Source organism: Sebastes umbrosus, chromosome 13, assembly GCF_015220745.1.
Source record: "Sebastes umbrosus isolate fSebUmb1 chromosome 13, fSebUmb1.pri, whole genome shotgun sequence".
Taxonomy (NCBI): Eukaryota; Metazoa; Chordata; class Actinopteri; order Perciformes; family Sebastidae; genus Sebastes; species Sebastes umbrosus.
The window spans coordinates 8,318,247-8,333,865 of NC_051281.1; the positions used below are offsets into that span (position 1 = coordinate 8,318,247).

Sequence of the window (15,619 nt, forward strand, 5' to 3'; positions counted from 1 at the left end):
TTCTCTTTGCATTTTCTGTGGCCTTAAAAAAAAACTTAGCCAAATTACTGTGAAGATGTGAGCTCTAATAGGGGAAAAAATATGATTTGCCTTGTGTTTAAGGCATGAAACACGATGCATTTAAATCACATGTAGTGATGCTTACTCTCTGCTCTGCTTTGAATACCAGTCAAGTCAAATTTAGTCAAATTGCAACATCCAAATGTGTTTCTAAACTACAACTATCCATGTATGTGCTATACATGTGTCCATAAGTCCATCAGTTTGACAATATTTATAATAGCCTATATTACAAAATCAAATTACAAGACAGAACGACTGGAAGCCAGTTCATATTCTGCATGGTAACAGTTAAGGACATAAATAAATAACTGGGCTTACTGGTGCATTCAAAGCTATCGCCCGTGCAAACTCTCTTCAAATGAGAGTCAAGCAGCCGTGCTCGCGAGTCACGCTCATCAACATCATAGCCTACACCTAGCGTGATCGGCAGGAAAGAGGTCATGTGAGAAATGATGCGTAAACACAGACGTTGGATTCATCTGGAAATGACTTAAAATTAAACTGTGCAGACTTAAACTAACTACTAATTGTAAATGTCACAAAATGATCAAATTATCATACATGATGGCACTTTTGGGTATTATTGATCGTACAAAGGGCAAAATTATCATACAAATATGATAATTATCGTACATCTGGCAACGCTGCTCCACCTCCAGTGTTTGCACCTCAAACATCAATTTGCGTCGACCCCGAATGCTTGTTTACTGTGTGAAAGAATATCCACATTGAAAGCACAGAGATGAAAATTGCCATCTCTCTTCTCATCTTTTAATAAGACAGCTTATATCTCCAGACAGAATAAATACATTAATCAAAATTAAATAGATGACACAATGGTATAGTGTAAGAGCTCAAGCAGCCTACATGGAGCGGTGGCATGAACTGTGGTAACAATATAGAGACTTTTTGCTAAAAATGACATGGAGTTGAGAGTAACTGTGCTGATGCTTTTGACAGGACTCAGGGTTTTAACATTACTTGAGGTCGATCAATGCAAAGCCACAAAGCTTGGTCCAGATGGCCTGACCGGAGGATTAAGATCAATTTATGTAGCATGTTGAAACAACCTGCCTTTGACTGGCATTTGAGGTCTCGTACAAGAGTCTGTCCTATTAAACTGGGCTTTAATCTTCTTTACTTAAAGACTAATGGTAAGATGATTTCCAGCGTGTTTAGAGGATGTGCATTTCAGTCAATAGAAAGCATTTATTTTTGCCAGTGCAACCAAGTCATCCATCACTAGAGATGCAGAAGTAGGGAACAGAGAAGGACGTTGCAGTCTTCTTTCTATTTGACAATGCTTCTAGTTTGGACAGTTTTCTGGTTGTTTATTCTACTGCAGCTGGTTCAGCTTTATTAGGAGATGGATGGTAGACACATTTCATTATAGGCTATCATGATATCTCTGGTTACACAGATGGCTTAGACATGGTCTTGGTTTTTAAATTTCCAGCCAGATCAGTTGGAACGGCTCAGAGAGACACCAGAGAAGTCATTTAGTCTCATGCAAATGACAACAAAACCGATTTTCCTGAAACAGGCAACAAGCATTTCATCTGTCGCCTGTTTTTAAGTTAGCAGCTTTAAGCATCATACCAATGTTTTGCATGTTTAGCTCATACAAATCCTTCTTCACTGCCTTTCTAACACAGCCACTGGTTTCGGTTCATGTCGGTATGGAAATTATCTTTCAAAGACTTTGACAAATGGTTTGCTATTTAGCCTTAAAGGCCTAACTATCTACATTATCTTGAAAATACTTTTCCACGGCCCAACTGCACGGTTGTTTAAATGCCCCAGTATTAACATTCTTTGGGTTATCCTTGTAGCAACGTACATGTTTGGTTATTGTCAGATTTCACAGAAGTGCATAATCGGTTTGGGACATTGGTGGGAAATTTGGGCATTTGTTTTTTTCACAAAATTGGCTCAATGGCAGATTTCACAGATAAAATAAAAAGACATTCTTTATCCACTTCCAGTGCAACATCTCTGTTTAAGGTGTTAACTAGCAAGCTGGTCTGTCTGATGAGCTGTGTTTACATGGCCTGTGTATTGGCAAGAATCTGGCGATACGATACGTATCATGATACAGGGGTTACGATTCAATATATTGTGGTAAGCAGGGCGACATATTGCTATTTTGTAAATCTAATTTTAGGTAAACTGTCATAGTATAAAGAACACACCACCATATGCATAAAACATGTGTAAAAAAGTTAACATTTTTTATGCAATCCCTGTAACATCCAACATCATAGCACTACTTTGGGAGGGCACATACACTGAGAGGGGGCTTTATCTCTTTGCAGATAAAGTATTGACTTATTAGTTTATCTTTGTTTGCATGTAAACTATGAATTAAAAATCAATAGTGTTTTTGAGAATCGATACGGTATCACAAAACATAATATCGCAATACTCAATATGTTCTTATACCCCTAGTGTTTACCAGAGCAGCATGTCCCAGCTTTAAGCCAACAACAGCCAGCAAGGACAGAACTTTTTATGTTCAATAAGGAATTTCTTGTAAAGTCATCATCTCTCGACGGGTAAATCGGGACACCTCCTAAAAACTTGATGGATTGCTCTATAACAGTGCACTGAGTAGCTGAAAACCTCCGTCTACTCCACACCAGCAGTCCCTACGAGTAAAGAAAAGAGCGGAGAGATGGGCTCTGTAAAACTAAAAGGGAGAAAAAAGGGAGGCAAAACAGCCTGAAACTGTCTCATGTCAGTTCTGTATAGCTGGCTGTAAAGTAAAGCCAGGGAGCTTGCTTTTGTCCACAGGGAGCATGTCTGTTCTGGGACAAGGGCACTCTCGCTCTTTCAGTCTGTCTCTCGGAGGGGTTTTGCTGCAGCCTAGAGACACAGCCGGCTAATTGACGAGTGCCGGGCTTTGTTTTATCTTGGCAGCCTCACAGCAATGCTGACTTAGTGTAGCCAGTGGACAGATGGCATGCCACGCTGCTGAATGGCCAGCAAGAGCCCCAGACTGACTCTTCGTGCAAGAGCCAGTGTCCCTCTGATCTCGGCACCCCTCCCCCTCATTAATCACTGGCTCCAAATTGATAATCCTTACAGAGGTTTGCTGTATCTTCAGCAGACAGATGCCAGTTCCTGCTCAAAAACATTCACACTAACAAAGCGTTTGAAAAAAAAACGTGTGTGAAGTGTTATCCTCACCAGTTCTTTGTTACAGCGACAAAAAAAAGATTCACATGAAATTGAAAACCTCACTGTCAAACTCTAAGTGCTTGAGCTTTAAGCAGGACATTTATATAGATACTAGTTTCGGAGGAGACCTGGGAGGCGGACTCACATGTGTGGACTGAGTTCATAGAAGTTCCTGTTGCGATACTCCTCCACTTTGTCTGGCGTGAAGATGGGCAGGGACCTGTAGGGGTTCATGGAGATCACCACACTGCCAATGTATGTCTGGAGGGAGAAGAACAAATGAAACGGTTAGCGTGGATCCAACATTTTTTTCAGTTTTACACAGACTGGTTCCAACAACTTTTCCTCCCCTCCGTCCCTTTGGGTGTTAATTGTTAAGTCCAGGTGGGAAGAATTCTGTCAGCTTTTGCCAGCTGGGTTTTATTAATGCATTGCCGAGGCACGCAACGCCTGAAGTGAAAGTGAAGACACGTAAAAACTAGGAAAGGTTTATGGAATCTGTAGGCTGGGTAGTAAACACAGACTGCAAAGAGGTCAAGGTGCTGAAGGAGGGTTTTAGTAAGTGTATGTGTCCATGTGTGCAAGTATTCATTCTGCCGTACCAATGCCTGACAGGCCTAGACATTAGGTAACTTCTTCAATCTTTTAAAAAGAATCCATTTAGGTTACGTCCATCGAGACCAAATCCTAAAGCAGACGAGACCAAGTCAAGACCGAGTCCAGAGCAAATTGAGTCCTGCTCAAGACCTTAATAGGCAATATTGTCTCTCCAATGCTAATATAGTGATTAATGTGTTAGGATGGACAGAAATAATCTATAAACAATATCGATCTATCTTCTAACATCGAACAAATCAATGCATAGAATGTAAGTCTGAGGACCATTAGAGTCTAACGTTACAGTCATAAACCTTGAATTTGATACGATATGTGCTACTGACGTCTCTACCCTGGGACAACCCCCAATATGCCCACAAGCAGGGACATTACATTTTCATTTTCAATTTATTTATTGCGATTATTCTGTACAACTGATCCCAAATCAGCAGCCAGGAACAACTTGATCAGTTCTCAATAGCCGAGCCCGGGACCAAGACAAGTCCGAGTCCAACGAGGCACGAGTCCAAGACGAGTGCAAGACTTTAAAAAAGTGGACTCGAGACCGGACTCCTGCGTCCATCCCATTAAAAACATTGATTAAATTACATAATAGTCAATTACCTAATAGTACTTAAAATGCAAGATATATCCAACATGTCAGCAGTGGGTTTTTAATCAAACATCAGCAAACATAAAAAAACTGGCTCTCTGTCTCACATTTCCACATAAAAGAACACCTTTATGTAACATTCACACAGGTCCTATTCAACAGATAACACTTGTCAGATATTTCTGAAAGCGAAATGTAACCAGCCATCATCTTCCTCATCCTCCTACGCTCACAACAAGCGAGCCCAGAGAGCACTTTGAAACCGCAACCTGAAACATTTTCCTTGCTTTCCATGGTAATGGCTGTTGCGTAACCCACTCTGACAAGAGTGGAGCATGGCCTTCCCCGTGGCAACACCACAACCTCCCACCGCCTCTCGTTCAATAGCCCACTGGGGGCAAAATGAGGCCTTTTCAAGTGCAGAGAGGACAGGTAACAAAGGGAAAGAGAGGGTGCAATGTAAACACAGTATCACGTGTTCATGTGGGGTTCTCTTAACCAAAAGCACAAAGCACACTAGAAATGTTTTTTTTATTATTTCAGCCTCTGCAGATCATTAAGAAAATCACAACTTGCATTGACTTCCTGATTATTTCATGAATCCTCTGATGGATCACATCAGAACATACTATTATTAGCTACCATAGAAACAGCTACAGGATGAACTGAGGGCTTTTAACCCTTTCCACACCAATTCCAGAAGAAATGTATAGTCTATAAACTAAAAATGAAAATGCATATTAACATTTCCGATCAAAAGCAGTGCCTTTTTTTTCAGATTCAAAGCTGAAAAAAGTTAAACTTTTCTCAGCAAAAAAAAGGTTGGACAGGATTTTACTCAAAGGGGTACCATGTCTATCATCAGAGGTCGATGATGTACGCAGACGCTGTCCGTATTGTCCAAGTAGTTGGACATTTTATTTTGAATGATTTCCTTCTTTGGCATTTCTACATCCGCTGTCCTGCTTGTTATAAAATGCCATCTGTTCAGGCACCAGAATCATAGCTGCTTGGATGATGCATCAATTGCCCAACAGCTACATAAATTAATCATTATCTTTCTTTGTCACTCACAATGTTGGAAATCCATTGCTTCAGCATGACAGTTCGGAAATCTGTGTACAAGGCAGCTTAGATATGACTTCTGTTAATTTAAAGATCATTATCATTTGAAAAATTGGGACTTGGTGTGAAAAGGCCTTTAGGAACTAAAGGGTTATGGCTAATTAAAAATGGGTGGGATTGAAAAGATTTCCATAGATGCTAGTTAGTTACACTTTTAGAGAATCAATTTAGTATGAAGATTGGGGCTGATCCTCCTGCTACAGTTTACAGGAAAAGAGGACATCATGCAACTCACAGTGCAAGAGCTAATGGTTAAAACAAAGAGCGTTTCAGGAATTAAATAAACACTCATTAATTCTTCTTTCTCAGAAGAAAAGAGGAAGAGCCAGACATAAGAAGCAGGGCATCAGTTAACAGGGAGATTTTCATTCTCTTTGATTTTCCACTGAGTTATTGGATACATGATGCTCCGGCCCTCTGGGAAACAAAGCCATGTTTCTTCTGCTGTGAGCTGTCATATGATAGTTTGGGAGTGGGGGGTTGGGTACCATTTGTAAGGAATGATGCCACATGAGGGAAAAATACATTCACATGCAAGGGTTGCACACCACAGATTTATTGGATAAGTATAGGCTTCAGTGCTTTCCCTGGTCATCACTCTTGAGGTGCAGCTTATGCCACCGAAAAGCTTCCATCATAAACTTCCAGCCGTGTGATTTACCTTTCCATGAAAATGTCATTTCTACCTTCTAGGCAGTCAGTAGTACACTAAAAAGGTAATATCAGACAGATTTTCCAGCTCTTGGAGGAGCGTTTATTACATAAGTATTTTTTTTTTTTTTTTTTTTTTTTTAAAATGGCACAACTGTGTGTTTAACTAGTTCCACAACATTTAGGTCAGCACCACACAGGAAATCAAAAAGCTCTGAGCTTATAGTTTAGAACAGAAAATTGAGGGCATCAGAAAATGTGAAAGCGCCATTCCCATTCCTCAGCAGGATGTGGGCTGCATCTCGGCGAAATATCTAGCGCGCCGCTAAGGCAATCATCGCTATATGAGGTGACATCATCCCTTGGGCCCTGAGCCCTGTGAGCCAACAGCAACCAGAGCAGAGCTGTAATCATCTTGGCTGACGGCAAGAGCAGCGAAACCTGCAGAGAAGAGTCGTGGAGTGCCGCAGCACAAAGCCCACAACCATTTGTCTGATGCGGGGATGATAGGCCAACAACCCCCTGTCTTCTACAGCCTGTCAGTCCCTTCTTGTCCCTGAGCTCTGGATTACATGCCTCATTTAAAAAGGCATCATCTACATTCCTCGGTGATGTGATTTATTGATTGGTTGGTTACTGTGGCCGAGACTAAAACGAGTGAGGGAACGAAAGAACAATGGAGTTATGAAAAGTATCTTTCCTAAGGGAAGCCATCTATATCCGTCTTTGGAGGCTGGGACAAGCAGAAGAGTCTGGTACGACACACTGAGGTTCAGTTATACTGATACAATCATGTCGGTAGACTTACGTAGATCTCATTGTGGTCAAAGCGGTTCCTCAGGTTCTCGATGAACGAGTCTTCAGACAGGGGTTCTAGGAGGACCATGTCGCCAACCCCGATCATGTTGTCTAGAAGTGACGTCTTCACCTCCATCTTGGCTGCAGGTGTCCCCCCCTGCACAGAAACACAGTGGAAGGAAGAGACACATCACACATAATGTAAGTTAAAAAGGTACCATGTGGAGTTTTTCACCTATAGTAGAAAGGGATATCACGAGAACCGATACTTCGGTACTAAGTCGATGCCAAAATTCTGAAAACGAGGGTACTTATTTTATTACAGTACAAGACTAACAGCGTCCCATCGTCCCTGGGACGATAGACAATGTGTTTGGGATGCAGTAAACTCACACATTTTCTCCCTGATAAAGCTACATTGTAGACAACAAATCCGTGTTGAAATCGACAGGATGAGAGCTAGTTAACGTCAGCCGTTTGCTCCGTGCAGGACTGTGCTGCGCTCTCGTCCCGCCGATTTCAACGTGAGATGTGACATTGATCAATATTATGATGCGTTCAGGCTCTATTCAGTAAAGTGGGCAAAGGTAAATTCTAACATTATCATGATGTGTTCAAATGTAATCTTGTAAAATTTAGTTTTCGGCGAGAAACTTGAATAAATCCAGTTGTTTGAAGGAGATGTTTTCACAGCAATATAAAATAGATAATAGAGAGGGAATTATGACCTGTTAACTTCTTAACAAAAAACAGTATGCAAACGGTAATAAAGGAGTGTATGTTGAAGTACATGGGATTTATTGTTTCACTTTTGTTTTTACCCTGGTATCAAATTGTTATCGTGGAATTTCACTGGTATTGGCATCGACTACTTAATGTCTGGTATTGTGACATCCCTACCGGTAGCGCTATAGAGCAATGTTTCTATGTGTGGGCCCCATGAAGCACACATGCAAGTACTCGAGCGGCGTGATTTCGTACTATCATGCTGATCAACAGGCGGTGTCGGTGATGTGCAGACAAACATAACAGTGAAGTCAGTGAAGAAAGAAAACTGCCAGCAGCAAGCAAACACGGATATAAACAATGCATGACTTCAAATATATCTTTTAAAAAAAATCAGCTTTGCATGTGTTTTGAGGAATAAAATGCTCATAACTAATTTGTTGGACCTCAATATGTTTTATCACTTTATTGCACCCATTAGGCCATTATTGTACGTTTGTTGTCCATTATTTGTGAGGTCTCCGACAAAGTTTTATAAGAGGCATTCTCTGATCAGAAAATAAACAGTCCTAAACTTAGCCAATGCAAATAAACTCCGGGGTGGACGTGTTTGTACAGCAGTGGTTTGACTCCAGGGGAGGAGCGGGGCCTTTTGATTGGCTATTCCGTCCCGTGGCATGTGAGAATGTCCCATAGGCTATTACATAACTGAGGGAACTTTGCCCTTGACCTCTGGGCGTCCGCTCAGCTGGAATCTGCTCCTGTTTTCGGGGCTTCTTATAAATCAAAGAAATAAAACTGCTTCATAGCTTTTGTCTGCAGCCCTCTCGCTCGTCTGCAGCAGTGTAATATTTGTGGCCGGTAAAGGATCTGGGCTGGAGGGCACCGTGACAAAGACACTGCTGGGGGTGGCAGTTTTCAGTCCAGCGTTGCCTCCCGTCTCCTTTGGGACAGTAATCCCAACGCTATAGGGCTGGAGATAAAAGAGGGGCCTGGGACACATTCAGGGCCTTGATACAGGGCTTTGCTGCACTAAAAACCCAAAGTCTGCTGTTGTGACAGGCCGTCCACAACAGGCTACTAGCTGAGGCCATGTCGTCATCTATTGTTCAATACTCATCTTTTTTTTTTGCATAACCAGAAACAGAAAATAGCTGGTACAGAATAAAAATATGGCAATAATGCACTCTGTTTCAGATATGCTTAGAAGAAGCCCCAAAATTAGCTGACACATAACACTCTGTAGGGGGGGAATAAAATGTTCTGCATGGATTAATGTCACAACTAATATCTGATAATGCAGCCACAGATGTGGCGTGTGAAGTTGGTGTTTGGGGATTAAACAACTGGATCAGGAGGATAATACAGTATGTGATCCAAAACAATTGGCCGGCAGCCAAAACACGACGACTCGAAGCTCCAACACTTCAGCACAAAACCTCTCACTCTGTCTACAAGACATAACCCTCTATCAGATGTCAAATCAACTTTTAGCAGCAACTTCGGAACAGCATGACATTCCTGGAAAAAAATGAAAAATGGATTCCCTGCATAGATTTCCACTTCACTTTTCCCCTGGCTTCTGTTCCCCTGCAGGGCACAATGTTATTGGCCCATAAAGAAGTTGCCCAGCTCTTAGTGGGAGGCAAGACTCAGTTCCAAATCTACTCTCACTCTCACTCTCAGCGTGAAGAAATCTTTGAAAGGTGGGCCGAGACATAGCGGGGGGAGGAATGTTGAAAAGTGATTGATGCCCTTTTGAAATTAAGACATTTAATAAAAGGGCTGTAACAGCTCGATCTCGACTCGGAGGCATCATGTACGAAGCAGGGGGGAGAAATATTTGCTTACAAGTCAACCCACAGTCCAGCGAGGTCTGTTACTTTGTGCCTGCCGACTAGTCTGATGGCATTGTGCCAAAACATCCCCAGCGACGGCTCATGTCTACCAGCTGCTCCGGTTGTCTGCGACGCAGTTTTAAATCAAGATATTTCCTTTTTGCATAGTTGCTGATCCGCTGGAGGGATGAAATCACCTGCTCTGTGATCTCACGACATGTGTTGTCTGCAGGGCTTCATAAAGCTGCGGCTTTGCTGGAGCATTATGAAGCCCACAACAGAGCCGAACAACAGAGTATTACATTAGGTTAAAGTTTCAATCCTCAAGATTTCCAGTCCTGGTTGATTTAGAATTTCTCTTTGAGTGAAAACAAAGGGAAAGTTTTTGTTGATACATGAGCTTCAAGTTTTCAGGATTGTGTGCATAGATCCATTTGTTGTGTGTATACAATGGAAAAAAACTGTATACAACATTTTTTTTCCAGGAATGTCGACACCAGGGCTGTCCTCGACCAAAGAAACTCTTAGTCGACAACACTCATACCATACAGATCTGTAAAGCTGAGTTTCTCCACAAACAAATCACACAAAAGCACCACTTTAAATCTTGTGTTTACCAGAGATGTGCTTATATGTTTCTAGGAAATAAGTCATTCCACATTAAAAAAGCATAAAAAAACAACTAATCGGCTGAAGAAATATTAGTCGATTAGGACCAAAACGACAGATTAGACGACTAATCGGCCCTAGTTGCCACAGACTCCCAGATCATAATACTGCAAATATATAAATACTGCAATACTTTCATCAGTGAGTCATAGTAAGGCTGCCCCCGCTTAGTTGATTAGTCAACTAATCGTCATTTTGGTCTTAATAGACTAAGATTTCTTAAGACATAAGTCGTTTTTTATGCTTTTTTCATGCTGAATGCTTTATTTTCAAGAAACTTGTGAGCAAATCTCTAGTAAACACAAGATTTATCTGGTAAAATAAAAGTAAAATAAAAAATCGTAGGAGTGCTAGTCGAATAAGAATTTCTTTGATCGACGGCAGCCCTAGGCCATAGGCTCAATCACCATTGTGTTACCTCCTTTGGCAATAGATAATGACTTAACAGACATTTATTTAAATGAAAATCTTCGAGAATGGCGCTTTAAATATATAGATTCCTTGAGTAAGAATTCCAAACAAACATTTATATACTTTACATATAAATACTGTACACTCGAACTCACAAACAATTCATGACCATTATTGAATATTGGTCATCCAGAGCATCTGTTGACGTAAGCCCTCCACAATCAATACTGGTGGTCAAACCACAATTACTGCAAAGTAGTTCACTTCCCAGCTACTGCAAAGCCTGACACAGTAAGTGCATAGACATGCTACAGTGGAAGTGCTGAGTCTAGTCTGGTATGAACAAACAGGAGTTTAAAGGACAGTGAACACAGATGCTGAAGCTCCTAACGACCCGGGGGAGGACAGTACGGGTCCATGTCGCCGGAGTGCCTGTGCCATCCTGACCAACAACATATTGCATCTGTCTGCAGCCTGGATGCTGTTGCTGCGTGCCCTCAGCTACTCTGCTGATAACCCACTACCCCACATTTGGAACTGGCTTCTAGGCAGCCAGTGACACAATCCCATTAATAAGAGTTGCTGCCTGTTGTTAACTGTTGTACTGGATCCAAAAGAGAAAACCTGACGGCCTTGATTAAACTCAGGGGATTATCCTCACTGCTGAGGGGTGGAGAGATGACAAATACAACCAGTCTATGTTGGGAAAAACTGATTTTTGTTTTCATGCTTTGCCTCAATACACACAAAAAATGAAAAAAACTACCAGTTACTATGATTTTAGTTTTTTTAATACACTCGTGTTATCCGTCTAAATCAAAGTGACCCTACTATGAACCTTTGGCGAATGCCTCTAACTAACTGGATTAGAAGTGTCCCGCTTTATCAATCTCTCTGATGCATTTTGCATCAGAGAGATTGATTAAATCTCTTTGATGCATGTTAAGGAGGTAAGCATCACATGGTTTAGCTGCTATTAATCTCAAATCTAAATCTCATGAAATCAGTGATGTAGCGAAACTTGTGGTCAAAATGTCCTCGTCTGGATGCGCATCTCCAAAAACCCTGCCTGGCGCGGCGCCTGTGTGGTGGCAGATGGACGTTTGACACATCATTTAAGTTTGGCACATTAAATGCTGACCTCATGCGTCAAAAACATTAGATTCTGTTAGAAAAAAAAATCTTTCAAATGGCTAGATCTGGATCTGGAGAGAGCTTCTCTAATAATTACTTTTTGCTAGGACATCCTGGTACAACTCTGCCATTAGTCATCCTCCGCTATCCGCAATATAAATTCAACAGAACACCCGCTGCTGGCACTACACAGTCCCCCTCCCTCCTCTTGATGTCACGCAATGTGCAGCATGCTGGCTAAATCAACTACAGCACCTTGAATGTCAGGAGAAGGACACTACTGAGTCACTGTTTTGATCATACATATATGACATATAGTACAAGTTACAGAATTTAATCTTAAATTGGAGTTTGATCTATAATTCCCACAGATTAAAGTGTTGTATTTAGAAGCAAAATAAAGCATGCGTGAGAGATTTGATGTGATGGGTGGGCTGGACCTGGCATTTCAATGCATACCACCAATATTGAGACACACTTCGCTTCCTGACGCTGACCTACATTTCCCAGATCAAGCTACGAGGACATGAAAAAACACTATTAAATGTACATATATTATTTACAGGCCCTCGTCTGAGGCCACTTGTTTTGTTCTGTCCTTTAGCGAGGAGGAAAGTCTCTCAACCACAGGTCAACGACCGCGCAGGCATCCACATGCATGCAAAAACACACAAGTACTAGAGAAAATACAAAAAGTGGAGCCAATAAACCAGCTGTTACGGGCGCAGCTCAGAGTGGCTATCAATTTTGAAATGTTCATTTTTGATCAACAAAGCAAGCTCACATGCGGTCTGTGAGAAAGCAAACTGGGTATTGTGCGAGAGAGAGAGATGATTGGCGTCATTCTACCTTGGGAGCGGTTGTTTGAGAACACAGGGGGCGTCTATGTGCAAACAAATGATAATAAAACGCATTATGCGGCGTAATAGTCTGTGAAATTCCCCACAGGTCGAGCCGGCCTTGTCGGGTGGTGGGGGCAGGAGCGTCACAACATCACAGGCTGCTGGCAATGATGGAGATTAGAGCCCTCCCTAATGGAGCAGCGGCGGGGCATGGGGCTGTGCCAGAGAGCGGGCCAGAACAGAGAGGACAGAGGTTTTTAGAGGGGCAGAGAGCGAGCTGCTGCCTGAGAGAGTGACCTGGAATCCTCAACATCGCTCCAGGTGTATATATCTGTGTGTGCGTGTGAGCGAAGGCTGGCACACACACACACGAACAAACTGGCACTCCTCATGCCGGCACACTAAAAGACTGAACAAACTGAAAAACCTCTTGGAACAACTTGCACTTAACGACTGCTGAGTTGATGATTTTTATCTTCCCTGTCAAAAGCTCACGCATTTGCGAGTGGCGAATGGAGTTTTCATGCCGCCCAACCTCCCAGTCTGGTTAAACATAAACCTGTAACCCAAACAAACACCGCGCTTTATTTACAATACAGCTCAAACAGCAGGGAGACGGGTAGACCTGCAGAATATGAGACTACAGCTGGTGATCAAAATGACAAAGGATCAAACAACCACACCATTATTATGGTTATACAGAACCTTGATAGGAACAACTGTCTGATGTCTTAGCTTTCTTTATTAGCTTCTTACAATGAGCAAAGAGGTCCTACATGATCACAGAATAATCTGCCAATGTTGGAACAGTTCTGGTAACGTCACGAGAGACTTAGTTTTTATTGTTGGTCTGTGTGCTTGTTTTGCTAATTTGAAGTGGGCGGGGCTCAGTTGGAAAATGGTGATGCACCAATCAGGTTTCAGCAACATTTGAATCAAAATGTGGTGATCAGAGGCCTTTTCAACAGCAGACATTTTTACTAAAAGGCATGATCACATCCTGTCACATGATTGTCTGAGTTAGGTTTAGGAAAAGAACTATGGTTGGGCTTAAAACTACTACGTTTGTAAAGTGAAAATGAAACTGAACGTTGTGAACACGGGGCATGAACGAACAGCTGTAACATGAAAGTGAAACGTAACGCACGGGACACGAACAGCGGTCTCCCGACCTGGATGAAAGTCTTGTGTTTGTTGGACCCATCCACCTCCCTTTCCGCCCTCCCTGTGTGTGTGTGTGTGTGTCTTTTTGCTCTTTAAACTACATCCCCACACTTCCGGAGCACTTTCTCAGAGTGTTAACTGTTTCTGCGAATGGGTTTTACATTGTAGTTAATGGAAAGCCTGGCGTGTGTCATACAGGTACATCCGTCGGCCTATAGTTTTTTAGGTGTGTCCCGCACCGTCGGCTCTAGTCTGCCCGTGTCAGAGGTTTTTCAGCCTATTCAGCATGTTGAATTTGAATTTGATTGGCTGTTCAGCTTAAAGGAATAATTTTCATCTCATCTGATCATTCCAATACAAGGATATTTTCACAACAACATGGCCATCTGGGATGAAGCTAAGCGTTGAGTGAGAGTGGTGTGAAAATGGTCGTCAAACGCCTGCTTTATTTCATGTACGTATCATAACAACGGCTCGTATATCCGCAGTCTTCGGTCTCCCGGTTTCCCTTTTTAAATGACAAATACAGACTACCGGGACATGCTGGTGTAGAGAGTTATTTAATCTCACGCAGGCGCAGAACGTACGTGGTAGTTGGCCGTCGGCTGTAGTCTTTGCGGTGTGTTCAAGTGCAACTTTTTGGACAAGACGTGTGGCGACGCAACTGGTGGCCTTCGTCGCCGCTGGTTCTTTGATGTCGGGTTGGTGTGTCTGGGCCTTTATGCATACTTATTTCCCTTTGTAGTAGAAACACACTGCAAAAACCAAGAGTAATTTATATACTATGGATAGACTAGACCAGGTGAAAGCTAAGAGCCTTTACCACGGACTCGCAGCTCCAAATGGCTCCAACGTCAGGCAACTGTCTGAATCTGTAAAATACCATTACCTGCAGAACATAAAGCATGCTCGTATCTATACGACACAGTCCACTTTAAGAGGAGAGAGTTATATAAAACCCCTGCTCGTGGACTTTCTAGTTTGCACAAATAATATGGTCGACACTCTTCTTTTCGCCCCTCAAGGTCCAAGCTGTTGCACTTTACGAGGAACAATAGCTCTAAAGTGGCCGAACCACTTATCAGCTATCAAATAAACGCACACAGGAGAACCCTGCATGGTTACCATTTCTCACTGTGTTATAGTACATGACTACACTCAAATGTTCCCCTGACTACTCTGCATTAGCAGCTCCGGCGTCGTCTGCACAACATGCTGTCAAACACTTGGTCTGGCTCGGTTTGCCATAAGTGAATGGAGAAAGCAGCTGTAGTGGACTTAACAAAGCGGCAGTGAGCAGAATGAAAATGTACAGTGTTATTACTCCAGCTCCACGGGGAGACGGAGGACGGAGAGTTTAAGCAGTTAAATTGAATGGGTGGAAAATGTTCCGAGTAAAACGGCACATGGGGAAAAGTCTTTGTTAGGATGGTGGACTTGAAGACTATGTGTGATTTGTACACTTTCAACACTATAAAGTAACACAAATGGGATCTGGTGTGTCACACAGTTGATGAGGCAACAACATATCAGTCACAGGACTTTGGATGCTCCGTGGCGTCAGAAAATCCTCCTTTACCAGAGGCTGCTGAAGGCTTTTCATGGTCCAGTCAGTCACCGGTCCACCTCTGTTGATGCAGGGCTAACACAAGACGCACGCCTCACTACGCTAAGCTGCACGGGCAGACAAGTGCAAACACTATTCATCACCATGGCACTAGCTGGGGGACTTTGGTCCTCTATACACACCACATTAGACCACTGCATCTCCCCCGACAGTGTTCATGAAGGAGGCTTTTTTGGCACAT

The 15,619-nt window shown here is 42.4% G+C and overlaps 1 protein-coding gene across 6 annotated transcripts in view; it reads right to left on the reverse strand.

The window, feature by feature from the left end:
• The window catches only part of myo1b (myosin IB), a 71,444-nt gene that overhangs the window by 53,788 nt on the left and 2,037 nt on the right, over positions 1-15,619 (reverse strand). For all 6 annotated transcript variants that reach the window (XM_037788966.1, XM_037788968.1, XM_037788965.1 and 3 more), the window contains exons 2-3: positions 7,038-7,184; positions 3,389-3,504 (exon numbers count right to left, since the gene is read on the reverse strand). In XM_037788966.1, coding sequence (XP_037644894.1) covers positions 3,389-3,504; positions 7,038-7,163 — 242 coding nt within the window. In that variant the 5' untranslated portion in view covers positions 7,164-7,184. The remainder of the gene's footprint in view (positions 1-3,388; positions 3,505-7,037; positions 7,185-15,619) is intronic.